This window comes from Humulus lupulus, chromosome 3, assembly GCF_963169125.1.
Source record: "Humulus lupulus chromosome 3, drHumLupu1.1, whole genome shotgun sequence".
In the NCBI taxonomy this organism is placed as follows: Eukaryota; Viridiplantae; Streptophyta; class Magnoliopsida; order Rosales; family Cannabaceae; genus Humulus; species Humulus lupulus.
The window spans coordinates 246142440-246163988 of NC_084795.1; the positions used below are offsets into that span (position 1 = coordinate 246142440).

At 42.1% G+C, this 21549-nt stretch overlaps 1 protein-coding gene across 1 annotated transcript; it reads left to right on the forward strand.

The window, feature by feature from the left end:
• Positions 1 to 1884: 1884 nt before the first annotated feature.
• Positions 1885 to 21321, forward strand: LOC133825530 (uncharacterized; the record flags this gene model as incomplete). Its single annotated transcript, XM_062258459.1, has 5 exons — positions 1885 to 1944; positions 5034 to 5041; positions 5154 to 5416; positions 5649 to 5737; positions 21307 to 21321. Coding segments are annotated over 5 exons (435 nt in total), but the record flags the coding sequence as incomplete, so codon positions are not given.
• Positions 21322 to 21549: the final 228 nt, after the last annotated feature.

Consider the following 21549-nt stretch of genomic DNA (forward strand, 5'->3'; position numbering starts at 1 on the left):
CAAGGGCCTCACTATCAACCTTCCTTCGCGCGCATAAGTGCCCCGCCTCCCTGAAGTAAGGGCCTCACATAGCGAGTTCTAAACTACCTATGGGCGTGAGTGAACAACCTCCTTTGAATTAGGGCCTTGTTATACGAGGCTTGACATGCCTTGATGTCGAGGGTCACCGAGGACACCTATTAAAGAGGCACTACTTCTCCTCCTGAAGTAGGTGCCACCAGTGAACCACCCTCACATTTTGATCTCTCACAACATGTACGTGCACAACCCCCCTCATGTACGTATGAGGAATTCTCATAAACACCCAATCATCATTTGGTGTCAAGATAGAATTAGTAAAGGCGACTAAGTATTTTGCTCATGATAACTTGAAGCTTTCCCACACTTAGAAAAATACAAGGAAGCTTGGAGAAAAGGTGTATCTTGGAAATGTAAGAAGGACCATCATGTACGAAGCATGAGTACGAGTACGGGATGTACGACCCTGAGGAAGATGGAGGTGTGACTCTAACATTCGTATATGACAACTAGTGGAGGTAGGAATTAGTACGAAGAGTGGAGGCACTACCTGAGCACCCCTGACCATGTACTAGGGTCGACACCACGACCTCCTGCACCATTACGTCCTGTACCACTATGCTAACAATGTACCCATGTACTATTTTGTCCCCAGAGACCACCACGTATCAGGGGCCATTAGAGCCCAACTATATTAATACCTTCACCCCTCAGACTAAGGGGTTGGGAAATTCAATTTATACTAGGGCTATTGAGCAATATACGAGCATTTCCTTCATTGTTGTTCTACACTTTTGTTTCTTAAGTTTTTTCTAAGTTCTATCTACGTAGTTTTCATAACAAGCTTTGAGTTTTTTATCCTTATATCATAGTTGAGTTCTTGTTATCAACAATTTGAAATTCAAAATTCAAATCTCAGGGACATGTGGCAAATGTGTGTGGTATCACTCAATGTGCATGTTATAGTGTCTCAGAATTTTACTAAGCTAGATAGTAATCGTAGTAGCAGCAGCAGCAGCAGCAGTAGCCTACTACTACTACTACTACTGATGCTGCTGCTGCTACTGCTACTGCTACTGCTGCTGCTACTGCTACTGCTCCTGCTGCTGCTGCTGCTACTACTACTACAGCTGCTTCTTCTGCTGCATAAGTAGTAGTAGTAGTAGTAGTAGTAGTAGTAGTAGTAGTAGTAGTAGTAGTAGTAGTAGTAGTAGTAGTAGTAGTAGTAGTAGCAGTAGTAGGAGTAGAAGAAGAAGTAGTAGCAGTAGAAGATGTAGTAGGAATTGCAGTAGTTGCAGTAGTTGCAGTAGCAGTAGTAGTAGTAGCCGAAGTAGCAGTAGCAGTAGAACAAGTAGTAGTAGTAGTAGTAGCAGCAGCAGTAGTAGTAGTAGTAGAAGTAGTAACAGTTGCAGTAGCAATAGTAGCAGCAGTTGTAGCAGTAGTAGCAGTAGTAGTAACTTCAGCAGCAGCAGCAGTAGTAGTAGTAGTAGTAGCCGTAGTAGTAGAAGCAGCAGAAGCAGTAGCAGTAGCTGTAGTAGTGGCAGCAGTAGCAGGAGCAGTAGAAATAGCATAAGCATTAGTAGTAGTAATAGTAGAAGTAGTAACAGCAGCACGAGTAGCAATATTAGTAGTAGTAATAGCAGCAGCAGAAGTACAAGTAGCAGAAGTAGCTATATTTCCAGTAGCAGAAGTAGTACGAGTAGCAGAAGTAGTAGGAGTAGCCGTAACTTTAGTAATATCAGTAGCAGAAATAGCAGTAGCAGTAGCAGTAGCAGAAGTAGCAGTAGTAGTAATAGTAGCAGAAGTAGCAGTCGTAGCATTAGCAGTAGCAGTAGTAGGAGTAGTAGCAACAGTGGCAGTAGGAGTAGCAGAAGTAGCACTAGCCGTAGTAGTAGTAGCAGCAGCAGCAGTAGTAGTAGTAGTAGTAGTAGTAGTAGTATTAGTGGTAGTAGAAGTAGTAGTAAGATTTTAGCAGCTAGTAATAGTAGTAGCAGAAGTAGCAATAGTAGTTGCAGCAGGAGTACAAGTAGCAGAAGTAGCAATAGTAGCAGTAGCAGAAGTAGTAGGAGTAGCAGTAACTGTAGAAGAATCAGTAGCAGAAGTAGCAGTAGCAGTAGTAGTAGGTAAAGTAGCAGAAGTAGTAGCAGTAGTAGAAGTAGCAGTAGTAGCAGTAGCAGTAGCAGTAGTAAGCGTTACAGTAGTAATAGCAAAAGTAGTAGTAGTAGTAGGAGTAGAAGAAGTAGTAGTAGCAGTAGAAGAAGAAGCAGTAGAAGCACTAGTAGAAGTAGCAGTAGTACCCGTAGTAAGAGTAGCAGTAGCCGAAGTAGCAGTAGTAGTAGAAGATGTAGTAGTAGTAGCAGTTGAAGTAGTAGTAGTAGCAGTTGAAGTAGTAGTAGTAGTAGTTGAAGCAGTAGTAGTAGTAGTAGTAGTAGAAGTAGTAGTAGTAGTAGTAGCAATAGAAGAAGTAGTAACAGTAGCAGTAGCAGTAGCAGCAGTACTAGCAGTAGTAGCAGTACTAGCAGTAGTAGTAGTAGTAGTAGAAGAAGTAGCAGTAGTAGCAGTAGAAGAAGTAGCAGTAGTAGCAGTAGTAACAGTAGCAGTAGAATTAGAAGAAGTATTAATAGTAGTAGTTGTAGTAGTAGTAGTAATAGTAGTAGAAGTAGAAGAAGTAGCAATAGTAGTAGTAGTAGCAGTAGTAGTAGCAGCAGTAGAAGAAGTAGTAACTGTAGCAGTTGTAGCAGTACTAGCAGGAGTAGTAGTAGTAGTAGCAGTAGTAGCAGTAGTAGCAGTTGAAGAAGTAGCAATAGTAGCAGTAGTAACAGTAGCAGTAGAAGTAAAAGAAGTAGTAATAGTAGTAGTTGTAGTAGTAGGAGTAGTAGTAGTAGTAGTAGTAATAGTCGTAGGAGTAGCATAAGTAGTAGGAGTAGCAGCAACAGCAGTAGTAGCAATACGAGAAGTAGTAGTAGCAGTTGCAGTAGTAGTAAGAGTAGCAATAGCAATAGTAGTAGGAGTAGAAGAAGAAGTAGTAGCAGTAGAAGATGTTGTAGTAGTTGCAGTAGTTGGAGTAGCAGTAGTAGCCGAAGTACCAGTAGCAGTAGAAGAAGTAGTATTAGTAGTAGTTGCAGTAGTAATAGTAGTAGTAGTTGTACTAGTAGTAATAGTAGTAGTATTAGTAGTAGTAGTAGTAGTAGTAGTAGTAGTAGTAGTAGTAGTAGTAGTAGTAGATGAAGTAGTAACAGTAGAAGTAGCCGAAGTAGCAATAGTAGTAGTAGTAGTAGTAGTAGTAGCAGTAGTAGAAGTAGTAACAGTAGCAGTAGCAGCAGTTATAGCAGTAGTAGCAGTATTAGCAACTGTAGTAGTAGTAGTAGTAGCAGCAGTAGTAGTAGTAGTAGTAGTAGATGAAGTAGTAACAGTAGCAGTAGCAGTAGCCGAAGTAGTAGTAGAAGTAGTAGTAGTAGTAGTAGTAGTAGTAGTAGAAGTAGTAACAGTAGCAGTTGTAGCAGTTATAGCAGTATTAGCAGTAGTAGCAACTGCAGTAATAGTAGTAGTAGAAGTAGTAGTAGTAGTAGTAGTAGATGAAGTAGTAACAGTAGCAGTTGCAGTAGCAGTAGGCGAAGTAGCAGTAGCAGTAGTAGTAGTAGTAAGAGCAGTAGTAGTAGTAGTAGTAGTAGTAGTAGTAGTAGTAATAGTATTAGTAGCAGCAGCAGTAGTAGTAGTAGTAGTAGTAGTAGTAGTAGAAGTAGTAACAGTAGCAGTACCAGCAGTTATAGCAGTTGTAGCAGTATTAGTTGTAGTAACAACTGTAGTAGTAGTAGTAGTAGTTGTAGTAGTAGTAGTAGTAGTAGCAGTAGATGAAGTAGTAACAGTAGCAGTAGCTGTAGTAGTAGTAGGAGGAGTTGTAGTAGCAGTAGTAGCAGCAGTAGCAGTATTAGTAGTAGCAATAGCTGCAGCAGGAGTACTAGTAGCAGAATTAGCTATAGTAGCAGTAGCAAAAATAGTAGTAGTAGCCGTAACTGTAGTAGTATCAGTAGCAGAAGTAGCTGTAGCAGTAGCAGAAGTAGCAGTAGCAGAAGCAGTTGCAGTAGTAGAAGTAGTAGGAGTAGGAGCAACAGTGGCAATAGGAGTAGCAGAAGTAGCAGTAGCCGTAGTAGTAGTAGTAGTAGTAGTAGTAGTAGTAGTAGTAGTAGTAGTAGTAGTAGTAGTAGTAGTAGTTGTAGTAGCAGTAGCAGTAGTAGTAGTAGTAGTAGTAGTAGCAGTAGTAGATGTAATAACTGTAGCAGTAGCAGCAGTTATAGCAGTAGTAGCAGTATTAGCAGTAGTAGCAACTGCAGTTGTAGAAGTAGTAGTAGTAGTAGTAGCCGTAGATGAAGTAGTAAAAGTAGCAGTAGCAGTAGTAGCATTAGTAGGAGTAGTAGTAGCAGTAGTAGTAGTATTAGAAGCAGCAGCAGCAGTAGTAGTTGTAGTAGTAGTAGTAGTCGCAGTAGCAGTAGTCGTAGTAGTAAGAGTAGCAGTAGCAATTGTAGCAATAGTAGTGGGAGTAGAAGAAGAAGTAGGAGCAGTAGAAGATGTAGTAGTAGTTACAGTAGTTCGAGTAGCAGCAGTAGCAGTAGTAAGAGTAGCAGTAGCCGATGTAGCAGTAGCAGTCGAAGAAGTAGTAGTAGTAGTAGTAGTAACAGTAGCAGTAGAAGTAGTAGCAGCAGTTGTAGCAGTAGTAACTGTATTAGCAGTAGTAGCAACTGTAGTAGTAGCAGTAGTAGTAGTAGTAGTAGTAGTAGCTGTAGAAGCAGAAGCAGTAGCAGTAGCAGTAGCAGTGGCAATAGTCGCAGTAGCAGTAGCAATAGCATAAGCATTAGTAGTAGTAGTAGTAGAAGTAGTAGCAGCAGCAGGAGTAACAATATTAGTAGTAGTAATAGCCACAACAGGAGTACAAGTAGCAGAAGTAGCTATAGTAGCAGTAGCAAAAGTAGTAGGAGTAGCAGAAGTAGTAGGAGTAGTCGTAACTGTAGTTGTATCAGGAGCAGAAGTAGCAGTACCAGTAGCAGAAGTAGCAGTAGTAGTAGCTGTATCAGAAGTAGCAGTAGTAGTATTAGAATTAGCAGTAGTAGAAGTAGTAGGAGTAGCAGCAACAATGGCAGTAGGAGTAGGAGAAGTAGTAGTAGCCGTAGTAGTAGTAGCAGCAGCAGTAGTAGTAGTAGTAGTAGTAGTAGTAGCAGTAGTAGTAGTAGAAGTAGCAGCAGAAGTAGTAGTAGGAGTAGCATAAGTAGTAGGAGTAACAGCAGCAATAGTAGTAGCAGTAGCAGAAGTAGCAGTAGTAGTAACAGTAGTAGTAGTAGTAGTAACATTAGCAATAATCGTAGCAGTAGCAGTAGCTGCAATATAAGCAACAGTAGCAGCAACAGTAGCAATAGCAGTAGCAGGAGTAGGAGCAATAGCAGTAGTAGTAGCAGGAGAAAGAGAAGAAGCAGTGGCATGAGAAGGAGCAGCAGAAGCAGTAGTAGCAATAGTAGCAGGAGTAGGAGCAGTAGCAGTAGTTATCGTAGTAGTAGTAGTAGCAGTAGCAGTAGCGGCACCGGGAATAGTAGTAGCAGTAGTAGAAGTAGAAGTAACTGTAGCAATAGTAGTTGCTGTAGCAGTAGCAGCAGCAACAGTAGAAGGAGCAGCAGAAGAAGAAGCATCAGCAATAGAAGAAGCAGCAGAAGCAGCAGCAGTAGCAATTGCAGTAGTTAGGAGCAGGAGCAGTAGCAGTAGCAGTAGTAGGAGCAGGAGGAGGAGCAGGAGCAGTAGCAGTAGCAGCAGTAGCTGTAACAGTAGTAGCAGCAGCAGCAGTAGCAGTAGAAGTAGTAGCAGTAGCAGCAGTAGCACCAGTTGCAGTAGCATCTTTTGGTATTTTAGCAGCTAGTAGTAGTAGTAGTAGTAGTAGTAGCAGCAGTAGTAGTCATAGTCGTAGCAGTAGTAGTAGCAGTAGCAGTAGCAGTAGAAATAGAAGTAGTAGCAGTAGTAGCAGTAGCAGCAGTAGTAGTAGTAGCAGTAGTAGGAGTAGTACTAGTAGGAGTAGCAGTAGCAGTAGCAGCAGCAGTAGTAGTAGTAGCAGTAGTAGTAGCGGTAGCAGTAGTCACATTAGCAATAGTAGTAGCAGTAGCAGTTGGTGCAATAGAAGCAGTAGCAGGAGCAGGAGCAGGAGCAGTAGCAGGAGCAAGAGCAGGAGAAGTAGCAGGAGCAGTAGCAGCAGTAGTAGTAGTAGCAGTAGTAGAAGCAGTAGCAGCAGTAGGAGCATTAGTACCAACAGTAGTAGCAGCAGCAGTAGCAGTAGTAGTAAAAGCAGTTTTAGCAGTAGCAGTAGTAACCGAAGCAATAGTGGTAGCAGTAAAAGTAGCAGTAGCAGTTTCTAATATTTTAGTAGTAGTAGTAGTAGAAGCAGCTGTAGTAGTAGTAGTAGTAGTAGTACCAGCAGTAGTTGTAGTATAAGTAGTTGGAGCAGTAGTAGCAACAGTAGCTGCAGCAGTAATAACAGTAGCTGTGAAAGTAGTAGTAGCAGTAGCAGTAGCAATAGTAGTAGAAGTAGCAGCAGCAACATCAGAAGCGGTAACAACAATAGAAGAAGCAGCAGCAGCAGTAGCAATAGCAGTAGCTGGAGCAACAGCAGTAGTAGAAGCAATAGCAGGAGAGGAGTAGTAGCAGGAGCAGCAGCAATAGCAGTAGCAGTAGAAGCAGTAGTAGTTGTAGTAGCAGCAATAGTAGCAGGGGCAGTTGTAGTAGCAGCAGTAGTAGTAGCAGTAGCACCAGTAGTTGTAGCAGTAGTAGCAGCAGCTTGTAGTAGTAGTAGTAATGATAGTAGTAGTAGTAGTAGTAGTAGTAGTAGTAGTAGTAGTAGTAGTAGTAGTAGCAGTAGCAGTCATTGCAGTACCAATAACAGTAGCAGTAATAGTAGCAATAGCAGTAGAAGTAGCAGCAGTAGCAGTAGCAGTTGCAATAGTAGTAACAGTAATAGTAGTAGAAGTAGAAGTAGTAGTAATAGTAGCAGTATTAGTAGTAGAAGAAGTAGTAAAATTAGCTATAGCAGTAAGAGTAGCAGTACCAGTAGCTTCAATAGAAGTAGCAGCAGCAGCAGTAGTAATAGCAGTAGCAGGAGCAGTAGCAGTAGCAGTTGCAGGAGCAAGAGCAGGAGTAGTAGAAGGAGCAGGAGCAGCAGCAGCAGCAGTAGCAGTAGTAGCAGTAGTAGTAGCAGTACCTGCAGTAGGAGCAGTAGTAGTAGCAGTAGAAGCAGCAGTAGTAGCAGTAGCAGTAGTAGTAGTAATAGCAGTAGCAGCAGTAGTAGCAGTAGCAGTAGCAGTAGCAGCTTGAAGTATTTTAGCAGCTAGTAGTATTAGTAGTAGTAGTAGTAGTTGTAGTAGTAGGAGTAATATCAGTAGTTGTCATAGCAGTAGCAGTAGCAGTATCAGTAGCCGTAGAAGTGGGAGTAGTAGCAGTAGCGGTAGCAGTGGCTGCCGCAGTAGTAGTAGTAGCAGCAGGAGTAGTAGTAGTAGTAGTACTACTACTACAAGTAGTAGTAGTAACAGTAGCAGTAGCAGCAGTAGTAGTAGAAATAGCAGTAGTAGTAGTAGAAGTAGTAGTTGTAGTAGCAGTAGCAGTAGCAGTAGTAAGATTAGCAATAGCAGTAGCAGTGGCAGCAGCTGCAAAAGAAGCAGCAACAGTAGCAATAGCAGTAGCAGGAGAAGAAGCAACAGTAGTAATAGTAGAAGTAGTAGCAGTAGCTGTAGCACTAGCAGCATCAGTAGCAGTAGCAGTAGTAGTAGTAGTAGTAGTAACAGCAGCAGCAGTAGTAGCAGTAGTAGTCATAGCAGTAGCAGTAGTAGTAGAAGTAGCAGTAGCCGTAGAAGTAGCAGTAGTAGCAGTAGCAGCAACAATAGTAGTAGCAGTAGTAGTAGTAATAGTAGTAGTTGTAATAGTAGTAGTAGAATTAGTAGCAGTAGCAGCAGCAGCCGCAGTAGTAGTAGTAGTAGTAGTAGTAGTAGAAAGATATGCAATAGTAAGATTAGCAATAGTAGTAGCAGAAGCAGTAGCTGGAATAGAAGCAGCAGCAGCAGCATAAGCAGCAGTAATAGCAGCAGCAGTAGCATAAGTAGTAGTAGTAGTAGTAGTAGTAGTAGTAGTAGTAGTAGTAGTAGTAGCAGTAGTATTTGAAGTAGCAGTAGCAGTAGTATTTGAAGTAGCAGTAGCAGTCGCAGTAGTAAGATTAGCAATAGTCAGATTAGCAATAGTTGTAGCAGTAGCAGTAGCTGCAAAAGAAGTAGCTGCAAAAGAAGTAGCAGCAGCAGCATAAGCAGCAACAATAGTAATAGTAGTAGAAGGATCAGGAGCAGGAGCAGTAGCAGCAGCAGCAGTAGTAGTAGTCGTAGTAGTAGTTGTAGTAGTAGTAGTAGTAGAAGTAGCAATAGCAGTAGCAGTAGTAGTAGCAATAGTAGTAGTAGCAGTAGAAGTAGAAGTAGTAATAGTAACAGTAGTAGTAGTAGAAGTAGTAGTAGTAGTAATAGTAGCAGTATTAGTAGTAGAAGAAGTAGTAACATTAGCTATAGCTGTAGCAGTACCAGTACCAGTAGCTTCAATAGAAGTAGCAGCAGCAGCAGTAGTAATAGCAGTAGCAGGAGCAGGAGCAGTAGCAGTAGAAGTTGCAGGAGCAAGAGCAGGAGTAGTAGAAGGAGCAAGAGCAGCAGCAGCAGCAGTAGCAGTAGTAGCAGTAGTAGTAGCAGTAGCTGCTGTAGGAGCAGTAGTAGTAGCAGTAGAAGCAACAGTAGTAGCAGTAGCAGTAGTAGTAAGAGCAGCAGCAGGAGCAGGAGCATGAGCAGTAGCAGCAGAATCAGGAGCAGTAGCAGTAGCAACAGCAGCAGCAGTAGTAAGAGCAGCAGCAATAGTAGTAGTTGTAGTAGTTCTAGTAGTAGTAGTAGTAGTAGTAGCAGTAGCAATAGCAGTAGCAGTAGTAGTAGCAATAGCAGTAGTAGCAGTAGAAGTAGCAGCAACAATAGTAGTAGTAGAAGTAGTAGTAGTAGTAATAGTAGCAGTATTAGTAGTAAAAGAAGTAGTAACATTAGCAATAGCTGTAGCAGTAGCAGTACCAGTAGCTTCAATAGATGTAGCAGCAGCAGTAGTAATAGCAGTAGCAGGAGCAGGAGCAGTAGCAGTAGCAGTTGCAGGAGCAAGAGCAGGAGTAGTAGAAGGAGCAGGAGCAGCAGTAGGAGCAGTAGTAGTAGCAGTAGTAGCAGTAATAGCAGTAGCAGCAGTAATAGCAGTAGCAGCAGTAGTAGCAGTAGCAGCTTAAAGTATTTTATCAGCTAGTAGTAGTAGTAGTAGTAGTAGTAGTTGTAGTAGGAGTAGTAGCAGTAGTAGTCATAGCAGTAACAGTAGAAGTAGCAGTATTATAGCCGTAGAAGTGGCAGTAGTTGCAGTAGCGGTAGCAGTGGCAGCAGCAGTAGTAGTAGTAGTAGTAGTAGTAGTAGTAGTAGTAATAGTAGTAGTAGTTGTAGTAGTAGTAGTACTATAATTAGTAGTAGTAGCAGTAGCTGTAGCAGTAGCAGCAGTAGTAGTAGCAATAGCAGTAGTAGTAGTAGTAGTAGTTGTAGTAGCAGTAGTAAGTTTAGCAATAGTAGTAGCAGTGGCAATTGCTGCAAAAGAAGCAGCAACAGTAGCAATAACAGTAGCAGGAGCAGGAGCAGAAGCAGTAGTAGTAGTATGAGTAGTAATAGTAGAAGTAGTAGCAGTAGCATTAGCAGCAACAGTAGCAGTAGTAGGAGTAGTAGTAGCAGCAGCAGCAGTAGTAGCAGTAGTAGTCATAGCAGTAGCAGTAGAAGTAGCAGAAGCAGTAGCAGTAGCCGTAGAAGTAGCAGTAGTTGCAGTAGCAGCAGAAGTAGTAGTAGCAGTAGTAGTAGTAGTAGTAGTAGTTGTTGTAATAGTAGTAGTTGAATTAGTTGCAGTAGCAGTAGCAGTAGCAGTAGCAGCAGTAGTAGCAGCAGCAGCAGCAGTAGTAGTAGTAGAAGTAGTAGTATTAGTAGTAGTAGTAGTAGCAGTAGCAGTAGCAGTAGCAGTAGTAAGATATGCAGTAGTAGTAGCAGAAGCAGTAGCTGGAAAAGAAGCAGCAGCAGCAGCAAAAGCAGCAGCAATAGCAGCAGCAGTAACAGAAGCAGTAGTAGTAGTAGTAGTAGTAGTAGTAGTTGTAGTAGTAGTAGTAGAAGTGGTAGCAGTAGCAGTAGAAGCAGATGTAGTAGTAGCAGTAGCAGTAGTAAGATTAGCAATAGTAGTAGCAGTAGCAGTAGCTGCAAAAGAAGCAGCAGCAGCAGCATAAGCAGCATCAGTAGTAATAGTAGTAGCAGGATCAGGAGCAGGAGCCGTAGTAGTAGCAGCAGCAGTAGTAAGAGCAGCAGCAGCAATAATAGTAGTAGTAGGAGTAGTAGTAGTTGTAGTAGTAGTAGAAGCAGTAGCAGTAGTAAGATTAGCAATAGTAAGATTTGCAATAGTAGAAGAAGTATCAGTAGCTGCAAAAGAAGCAGCAGCAGCAGAAGTAGTAATAGCAGTAGGAGGAGAAAGAGCAGGAGAAGTAGAAGGGGCAGGAGTTGCAGTAGCAGCAATAGCAGTAGTAGCAGTAGGAGTAAAAGCTATAATAACAGTAGCAGTAGCAATAGTTGTAGCAGGAGCAGTAGCACTAACACTAGCAGCTTGTAGTATTTTATCAGCTAATAATAGTAGTAGTAGTAGTATTAGTATTTTAGCTGCTAGTAGTGGTAGTAATTGTAGTAGTAGTAGTAGTAGTAGCAGTATGAGCAGCAGCAGCAGCAGCAGTACCAGTAGAAGTAGTAATAGTAGTATTTGTAGTAGTTGTAGTGATAGTAGTAGTAGAAGTAACAAGAGCAGTAGCTGTAGCAGTAGCACTAGCAGCAGTAGTAGTAGTATAGTAGTAGCAGTAGTAGTAGTAGTTGAAGCAGAAGGAGCAGTAGGAGCAGTAGTAGCAGCAGTAGCTGCAGCAGTAGTAGTAGTAGTAGTAGAAGTTGCACGAGCAATAGCAGTAGGCGTAGCAGTAGTAGTATTGTAGTGGTAGTTGTAGTAAGAGTAGTAGTAGCAGTAGCAGTCATTGCAGTAGCAATAGCAGTAGCAGCAGTAGTTGCAATAGCAGTAGAAGTTGTAGTAGTAGCAGTAGCAGTAGCAGCAGCAATAGTAGTAATAGTAGTAGTAGTAGAAGTAGTTGTAGTAGTAGTAGTTGTAGTAGTAGGAGTAGTAGCAGTAGTAGTCATAGCAGTTGCAGCAGTAGTAGCTGTAGCAGTAGCAGTAGCCGTAGAAGTAGCACTAGCAGCAGCAGTAGCAGTAGTAGTAGTAGTAGTAGCAGCAGCAGCAGTAGTAGCAGTAGTAGTCATAGCAGTAGCAGTAGTAGTTGCAGAAGCAGTAGCAGTAGCCGTAGAAGTAGCAGTAGTAGCAGTAGCTGCAGCAGTAGTAGCAGCAGCAGCAGCAGCAGCAGTAGTAGTAGTAGTAGTAGTAGTTGTAATAGTAGTAGTAGAATTAGTAGCAGTAGCAGTAGCAGCAGTAGCAGCAGCATCAGTAGTAGTAGTAGTAGAAGTAGTAGTAGTAGTAGTAGTAGTAGTAGTAGTAGTAGTAGTAGTAGTAGTTGTAGCAGTAGCAGTAGCAGTAGTAAGATATGCAACAGTAGTAGCAGAAGCAGCAGCTGGAAAAGAAGCAGCAGCAGCAGCATAAGCTGCAGCAATAGCAGCAGCAGTAACAGAAGCAATAGTAGTAGTAGTTGTAGTTGTAGTAGTAGTTGTAGTAGTAGTAGTAGTAGTAGAAGTAGTAGCAGTAGCTGTAGAAGCAGATGTAGTAGTAGAATTAGTATTTGAAGTAGCAGTAGCAGTCGCAGTACTAAGATTAGCAATAGAAGTGGCAGTAGCAGTAGCTGCAAAAGAAGCAGCAGCAGCAGCATAAGCAGCATCAGTAGTAATAGTAGTAGCAGGATCAGGAGCAGGTGCAGTAGTAGCAGCAACAGGAGTAGTAAGAGCAGCATCAGCAGCAGTAGTAGTAGTAGTAGTAGGAGTAGTAGAAGTAGTAGAAGCAGTAGCAGTAGTAAGATTATCAATAGTAAGATTAGCAATAGTAGAAGAAGTATCAGTAGCTGCAAAAGAAGCAGCAGCAGTAGTAATAGCAGTATGAGGAGAAAGAGCAGGAGAAGTAGAAGGGGCGGGAGCTGCAGTAGCAGTAAAAGCTATAATAACAGTAGCAGTAGCAGTAGTAACAGTAGCAATAGTAGTAGCAGGAGTAGTAGCACTAGCACTAGCAGCTTGTAGTATTTTATCAACTAATAGTAGTAGTAGTATTAGTATTTTAGCTGCTAGTAGTAGTAGTAATTGTAGTAGTAGTAGTAGTAGTAGCAATAGGAGCAGCAGCAGCAGCAGTACCAGTAGAAGTAGTAACAGTAGTAATAGTAGTAGTTGTAGTGATAGTAGTAGTAGAAGTAACAAGAGCAGTAGCTGTAGCAGTAGCAGTAGTAGTAGTAGTTGAAGCAGTAGGAGCAGTAGGAGCAGTAGTAGCAGCAGTAGCTGCAGCAGTAGTATTAGTAGCAGTAAAAGTAGTAGTAGCAGTAGCAGTAGAAGTAGTAACAGTAGCAATAGTAGTGGCAGTAGCAGCAGCAATAGTAGTGGCAGTAGCAGCAGCAACAGCAGAAGCAACATCAACAATAGAAGAAGTAGCAGCAGCAGTAACAATAGTAGTAACACGAGCAGGAGCAGTAGCAGTAGAAGGAGCAGGGGCTGGAGCAACAGCAGCAGTAGTAGCAGTAGCTACACTAGGAGCAGTAGTAGCAGCTGTAGTTGTAGGAGCAGCAGTAGTAGCAGCAACGGTAGAAGCAGCTGCAGTAGTAGCAGTAGCAGCTGTAGCAGTAGCAATAGCAGCTTGTAGTATTTTAGTAGTAGTAGTAGTAGTAGTCATAGCAGTAGCAATAACAGTAGTAGTAGTAATAAGAGCAGCAGCAGTACCAGTAGTAGTAGTAGTAGTAGCACTAGTAGTAGTAATAGTTGTAGTTGTAGTAGTAGTAGTAGTAGAAGTTGCACGAGCAATAGCAGTAGCAGTAGCAGTAGTAGTATTGTAGTTGTAGTAGTAGTAAGAGTAGTAGTAGTAGTAATAGCAGTAGCAGTCATTGCAGTAGCAATAGCAGTAGCAGTAGTAGTAGCAATAGCAGTAGAAGTTGCAGTAGCAGCAGTAGCAGTAGCAGCAGCAATAGTAGTAATAGTAGCAATAGTAGTAGTAGTAGAAGTAGTAGTAGTAGTTGTAGTAGTAGGAGTAGTAGCAGTAGTAGTCATAGCAGTAGCAGTCGTAGTAGCAGTAGCAGTAGCCGTAGAAGTAGCAGTAGATGCAAAAGCAGTAGTAGTGGCAGCAGCAGTAGCAGTAGCAGCCATAGTAGTAGTAGTAGTAGTAGTAGTAGTAGTAGTAGTAGTAGTAGTAGTAGTTGTAGTAGTAGTAGTAGTACTAGAAGTAGTAGCAGTAGCAGTAGTAGCAAAAGTAGTAGTAGCAACAACAATAGTAGTAGTAGTAGTAGCAGTAGTAGTAGTAGCAGTAGTAAGATTAGCAATAGTAGTAGTAGTAGTAGTAGTAGCAGTAGCAGCAGAAGCAGTAGCAGCAATAGAAGAAGCAGCAGTAATAGCAATAGCAGTAGAAGCAGCAGTAGTAGCTGTAGCAGTAGTAGCAGTAATAGCAATAGCAGCAGTAGTAGCAATAGTAGTAGCAGCTTGTAGTATTTTAGCAGCTAGTAGTAGTAGTAGTAGTAGTAGTAGTAGTAGTTTATGTAGTAGTTGGAGTAGTAGCAGTATTAGTCATAGCAGTAGTAGTAGTAGTACCAGTAGCAGTAGCAGTAGCAGTAGCAGTAGCCGTAGAAGTAGTTGTAGTAGCAGCAGAAGTAGCAGCAACAATAGAAGTAGCAGTAGTAGTAATAGTAGTAGTTGTAGTAGTAGCAGTAGAAGTAGCAGCAGCAGTAGTAGGAGTAGTAGAAGTAGTAGTATTAGTAGCAGTAGTAGTAGCAGAAGTAGTAGCTGTAGCTGTAGCAGTAGCAGTAGTAAGATTAGCAATAGTAAGATTAGCAATAGTAGTAGCAGTGGCAGTAGCTGCAAAAGAAGCAGCAGCAGCAATATAAGCTGCAGCAGTAGCAAAAGCAGTAGCAGGAGCAGGAGTAGGAGCAGTAGTAGCAGTAGTAGTAGTAGTAGCAGTAGTAGTAGTATTAGTAGTAGTAGTAGTAGTAGCAGCAGCAGTAGTAGTCATAGCAGTAGCAGTAGCAGTAGCCGTAGAAGTAGCAGTAGTAGCAGTAGCTGCAGCAGTAGCAGCAGCAGTAGCAGTAGCAGTAGTAGTAGCAGTAGTAGTAGTAGTAGTAATAGTAGTAGTAGTTGTAGTAGTAGTAGTAGAAGTAGCAGCAGCAGTAGTAGTAGCAGAAGTAGTAGTAGTAGCAGTAGCAGTAGCAGTAGCAGTAGCAGTAGCAGTAGCAGTAGCAGTAGCAGTAGCAATAGCAGCAGCAGTAGCAGTAGCAGTAGTAAGATTAGCAATAGTAAGATTAGCAATAGTAGTAGCAGTAGCAGTTGCTGCAAAAGAAGCAGCAGCTGCAGAAGTAGCAGCAGCAGTAGTAGTAGTAGCAGCAGTAGTAGTTGTAGTAGTGGTAGTAGTAGAAGTAGTAGCAGTAACAGTAGCTACAGCAGTAGTAGTTGTAGTTGTAGTAGAAGTAGCAGTAGCTGTAGTATGATTAATAATAGTAAGATTAGGAATAGTAGTAGCAGTAGCAGTAGCTGCAAAAGAAGCAGCTGCAGCAGCATAAGCAGCAGTAGTAGTAATAGCAGTAGCAGGAGCAGGAGCAGGAGCAGTAGCAGTAGTAGCAGCAGCAGCAGTAGTAGTAGTAGTAGTAGTAGTAGTAGTAGTAATAGTAGTAGTAGTAGTAGTAGTAGTAGTTGTTGTTGTAGTAGCAGTAGCAGTAGCCGTACCAGTACCAGTACCAGCAGCAGCAGTAGCAGTAGTGGTAGTAGTAGTAGTAGTAGTAGCAGTAGCAGTAGCAAGATTAGCAATAGTAAGATTAGCTATAGTAGTAGCAGTAGCAGTAGCTGCAAAAGAAGCAGCAGCAGCAGGATAAGCAGAAGCAGTAGTAATAGCAGTAGCAGGAGCAGTAGCAGTAGCAGGAGAAGCAGAAGGAGCAGGATTTGCAGTAGCAGCAGTGGCAGTAGTAGAAGTAGCAGTAGAAGCAATAGTAGCAGTAGCAGTAGCAATAGTAGTAGCTGTAGCAGTAGCAGTAGTAGTAGTTGTAGTATTTTAGCTGCTAGTTGTAGTAGAATAGTAGTAGTAGTAGTAGTAGTAGCAGTAGGAGCAGCAGCAGCAGGAGTACCAGTAGTAGTAGTAGTAGTAGTAGTAGTAGTAGTAGTAGTATTAGTAGTAGTAGTAGTAGTTGTAGCAGTAGGAGCAGCAGCAGCAGGAGTACCAGTAGTAGTAGTAGTAGTAGTAGTAGTAGTAGTAGTAGTTGTAGTAATAGTAGTAGTAGAAGTAACAGGAGCAGTAGCGGTAGCAGTAGAAGTAGCAATAGTAGTAGTAGTAGTAGTAGTAGTAGTAGTAGTAGAGGCAATAGCAGCAGTAGGAGCAGTAGTAGCTGCAGTAGTATCAGTAGCAGTAAAAGTAGTAGTAGTAGTAGCAGTAGCAGTAGTAATAGTAGCAATAGTAGTAGCAGTAGCAGCAGCAACAGCAGAAGCAGCATCAACAATAGAAGAAGCAGCTGCAACAGTGGCAGGTGCAGGAGCAGTAGTAGTAGCAGTAGCAGGAGCTGGAGCTGGAGCTGGAGCTGGAGCTGGAGCAGTAGCAGCAGCAGCAGCTGCAGTAGTAGTAGCAGTAGCAGTAGCTACAGTAGGAGCAGTAGTAGCAGCTGTAGTAGCAGGAGCAGTAGTAGTAGCAGCCACGGTAGAAGGATCTGAAGTAGCAGTAGCAGCAGTAGCAGTAGCAATAGCAGCTTGTAGTACTTTAGTAGTAGTAGTAGTAGTAGTAGTAGTAGTAGTAGTAGTAGTAGTAGTAGTCATAGCAGTAGCAATAGCAGTAGCAGTAGTAGTAGCAATAGCAGCAGCAGCAGTACCAGTAGTAGTAGTAGCAGTAGTAGTAGTAGAAGTAGCAGGAGCAGTAGCAGTAGCAGTTGCAGTAGCAGTAGCAGTAGTAGTAGTGTAGTAGTAGTAGTAGTAGTATTAGTAGTAGTAGAAGCAGTAGGAACAGTAGTAGCAGCAGTAGCTGCAGCAGTAGTATCAGTAGCAGTAAAAGTAGTAGTAGTAGCAGTAGCAGTAGTAACAGTAGGAATAGTAGTAGCAGTAGCAGCAGCAACAGCAGAACCAGTAGCAGCAATAGGAGAAGCAGCAGCAGCAGCAGTAGCAGGAGCAGGAGCAGTAGCAGGAGCAGGAGCAGTAGCAGTAGTAGTAGCAGGAGCAATTGCAAGAGCAGCAGCAGCAGCAGTAGCAGTAGCAGTAGTTGCAGTAGGAGTAGGAGCAGTAGCAGTAGCAGTAGCAGGAGCAGCAACAGCAGCAGTAGCAGTAGTTGCAGTAGGAGCAGTAGTTGTAGTAGGAGCAGTAATAGCAACAGTAGTAGGGCAAGTTTCACCACTGCGAGGGGTGAGAAGATTTGGAGTAAAGGGCAAGTTCAGCCCTTGGTTTGTTGGCTTTGCCTATCGAGATTCTTGAAAGGATTGGAGAGGTGGCTTACAGGTTGGCTTTGCCACCGTCGTTGTCGGGAGTTCACGGTGTATTCCATGTCCCTATGTTGCAGAAGTATGTCTTAGATTCGACGCATGTATTGAAGTATGAGGATTTAGAGTTGCAGACAGACTTGTCCTATGAGGAGTGACCGGTTCGGATTTTGGACCGGAAGGACAAAGTTCTACGAAATAAGATGATTTTGTTAGTTAAAGTGTTGTGGAGAAATAGCAAGGTCGAGGAAGCGACTTGGGAGCTAGAGACGGTGATGCGAGATCAGTATCCCGAGCTATTCAGGTAAATTTTGAGGACGAAATTCTTAGTAGGAGGGGATAGGGGTAACGACCCAAAATCACTAATAAAGCTTAAAGGCCTTGATTAGTGTGCCGGAGGGCGTAATTGGTTTATGGGTGAATTTATTGATTTAATGCATGATTATATGATAAGCATGCTAATATGATTATATGAATATACATGTGATTATATGCTTTAATTGTGAGAACCACATTATTATGTGGATAAATCTGCAGCTTGCGGCTTGAGGTGATTCTAGGGAGCTAGTTAGCGGGAGAGTCACAACGGGGCTTAATACTTGACTTTGGGTAAGTGAAGGGGTATTTTAAGTATTGGATGGTTATTTAGGTTATCGGGTTATGGAAATAAATAATTGGAGATATATTTGAGGTTAGGAAGTCTAGGTGAGAATATTGGGAAATTTTACCATTTTGCCCTCGGGGACGTTTCCGGTACCCCGAGCCTCGGGATTAACTTAATTGCCTAAAAATAGACTAAGTAAATCACAGAATTCGGTGGAACATTAAGGAATCGACCCTCTCTCCTGTCCTCTTTCTCTCTCTAAGGAAACCATTGGAATCCAAGGGAAACTCAGCTGGAAACTCTGTGATTTGAGCTAGAGTTTTGAAGGATTAGCTCAATTTTAGCAAAGGAATTAAGCCAGGACTGAGGTAAGGATTGAATCACACTTTTTGTTGTTGAAATTCTGTGGTTTTGATTGAGTTCTAAGGGGTTTTTTTGAGTTTTGAATTTGAAGATTGAATTGAAGCTAGGAACTTGGAAGCTAGCTCAGAAATTTCTTAGAGAATTGATTCTGCAGTGAAAGTAAGCTCGAATTTATGGTTTAATTGCTAAACTTTAGTGTTTCCATGGTTGGTTTTGATGTTTTAAGCTTTTGAGTTTCAGAGATTGAAGTGATATTTTGATGAGTCTATAGGCTAAGTTTTTGCTGGGTTGTGTACCTGGAATTGTGTTAGAAGCTTTGTGATAATTGAGTTATGGAATTAGGATAGTTTTGGATGGTTTTGAGAGAGGTTTGAGAGTCAAAAATGGAGATTTTTCTGGGTTCGAAGGGTTCGGGCAGCGGCATAGTTCTTGGTGAGCCATGGCCCTTTGAAGCTGATGCATGCTGAGGAAAGAGGGCGGTCCACAGCATGGTTATTGTAGGGCCGCGGCCCGTGTCTAGTTTTGGGTGTGGGGGAGCCTCTGGTTGGGTCCATGTCGTGGCATGGGAGGCTTGAGCCGTGACCATTAAGGGAATGTGGGATTTTGGGATTTTAAGCATGAGAATTTAACCTAGGGTGCTCGGGATCGAATCTACTGCCGCGCTTGGTGGAATTCGATGTTCCGGAGATTAGAACTTTGTCTAGAAGCCCTTCTTTACAATTATTGATGGTATTCCTTATCTTGGTTGTGACTAGCTACTAAGCTAGGGCCTAGGAATCGGATCGTGCTCAAGAAGCATCGATTGTGATCAGCTTATTTGGAAACTAAAGGTAAGAAAACTGCACCCGGTTGTGGATTGATAATGGGACTAAGGGTTCCCTATTTTGTATGCTTTGTAAAGGATGGTATTATGCCATGTAAGCAGTAAACTAACGGCCTAAGAGTGCCAAAGTTTACACTAGCGCACAGGGCGCGGCTCGGCCACTGGTAGCTGAGGACAGCTTATTATGCACTGAGCTTGGTTTAAGTGGGCCGAAGTCAGTGGGGTAAACAGAGGGCGCGACCTAAGGTGTCAACCCTGATTATTATGTGAATTATTTGTAATTATTGATTGGTGGATTGTTATGTTGTATAGCTGGGTGATGATTAGCTGAATCTTTGGTTGAATCTTCATGCTTTGTGATTACTGTGGTATGTTAAGTGTATGAACATGCTTAAAGGGTTATCCTAATGTTATTATTGCTTGTTATGTAATATGATATGTTTTCTTGCTGAGCCTTGGCTCATGGGTGCTTCGTGGTGTAGGTAAAGGCAAGGGCAAGCTTGATCAACCCTGATTCGGAGAACTCTGAGAGCATAATGTACATGATCAGCTGCTTAGCTGCCACGGTTGAGAGGGAGACAGGAACAGGAGAACCAGAAATGTCTGTTTTTCCCTTAGAGTGGCTAATGGTTGTTTGAACTGTGGAAATTTTGTAAACTGACTTTTGAACGATGTTCCTTTTTGGGATCCCATGTGTAATAATGTTTAGTTACCCTTTTGAGACCAAAACCTTTTAACCCTAGTTCATTAGTGGTTTCAGTATCATGTTTTTCACTAAATGACTTGATTTGCAAGTCATGCACCTTTATAAGTACACAGTGTAGCGGTCTTGGCTATCCAGGGCATTACAAATAGTCTACATGAAATATCTGTTTGGGTCGATTTTGGGTCAGGTTGTGCAAGGGAGATCGTGGTTTTGAATTGGGGAAGAACACAAGAAATTTGGGTTCAATTTTGGGTTTCTAGCAACCCATCGTGACCGCACTACGTTATGGCGTGACCATGCTAGGTTCCCAGAAAAGGTTGAATTTTTGGGTAACGAGACAAGGGGCGCGACTGCGCCAGTGCCCCAGAAACCCCAAAATTTATGTGGGTGCAACCGCACCAGGTGCCCCGAATGGATGATTTTCTAAATTTTGGGAATAAAACTTGGGTCTTGGGAATCCATTTTAGGGGCCCACTCTGAGGTTTGAGGGACGTCTTAGTGCCTCAATAACTAAGAATACTGGTTCTAATGGCTAGAGTTTAGATTGGAACTCGGGAACGAAATTTGATTCCTAATAAGTGTATACTTATCTTGTGACTAGGTTTTCTGCGAGGCTCGGGATAGAGATCGTTCTTGGGGTCGTTTCACTATTCGTGCAAGATGTGAGGTAAGAAAAGTGGACATTGCACATAGAGCAGGCATTAGCCCTACTGCATCTTGAAATGGTTATCACTACATGAACTAAATGAGTTAGATGGTGTATGGTTATTATGTATCTAGATTGTTTGTAGGTATGCGGTTATTACCGTAATCCTAGTGTCGGGAGACACACTCTATTAGGCATCGCCCGTACATATTGTGCTTGTGATGCAGATCGCTTGATATTGATTGTTATAGAATGTTATGATGATTATCGATTATATGTATGGCCATGATTTATAAAATATGTGAACTGTTTTCTATATCACTTGTTATAAGTTCATGTGTAATTTTTATGCATGTACTGTGAAACTTTTCTTATTGAGCCTCGACTCACGGGTGCTCTATGGTGTAGGTAAGGGAATTGTAGACATAATTGACCATGAGTTGGAGAGCTTTGGAGCGACGCGTACATATCCAGCCAACTCGGCCGCCAAGATCGAGTAGTATAAGGAACTTAGGTTACCAATCTGAATTTGCTGCTTAGGCCGGCTACTTTTGTAACTTTGAGTGTAATTACTTTTCATTTAAAAAACTCTTGTTGGGATCCCTGTAATCATTTTAAGTTTTAAGGAAGGAAGTTTGTACCCTTTTAACCAGAATTTTTAATACATGACCTTTGATTAGTCTTAATTACACTTTTGAGTCCAAATGACTCACCTAACGAGTTAAGCACTATTGTAAACACACAGTGTAATTGTACACAAGAAATATGGGTTAATTTTTGGGTTTCTGGCAACCCAGCATGACAACGCTAGGTTGTGGCACGACCGTGCTAGGGTCCCAGAAAAGGATGAATTTTATATTGAATGTTTGGGTCACAAGATGCGGGCCACCATCGCACGAGTGCCTAAGAAACTCCAAAATTTATGTTTGCCTGACTTTGCGCCAAGTGCAAGCGCGACCGCGCCAGGTGCCCTGAATGGATGCTTTCATAAATTTTGGGAACAAGGCTCGGGGCCTTAGGAATCCATTTTAGAGGCCTACTCGGGGGTTCGGGGGACGTCTTAGTGCCCCGATAACTAGGAATACTGGTTCTAATGGCTAGAGTTTAGATTGGAAATCAGGATCTAAATTTGATTCCTGATAAGTGTATACTTATGTTGTGACTAGGGTTTCCACGAGGCTCGGGAAAGAGATCGCGCTCGGGGTTGTTTCACTATTTGCACACGACGTGAGGTAAGAAAAGTTGACATTGCCCATAGAGTGGGCATTAGCCTTATTGCATCTTGAGGTGGTTATGACTACATTAACTATATGAGTTAGATGGTGGATGGTTATTATATATCTTGATTATTAATGAGTATGCAGTTATTACCATATTCCTAGTGCCGAGAGACACCCTCTATTTGGCATCAACAGTACATATTGTGCTGGTGATGCAGATTGCTAGATATTGATTGTTATAGAATGTTATGATGATTATCGATTGTATGTATGGCCATGATTTATAAAATATGAGAACTGTTATCAATATCAGTTGCTATATGTTCATGTTGTAATTGTTATGCATGTCTTGTGAAACTTTTTTTACTGGGCCTTAGCTCACAGATTCTCTATGGTGTAGGTAAGGGTGATCTAGATGTAATTAACCATGATTTGGAGAGCTTTGGAGCGGTGCGTACATA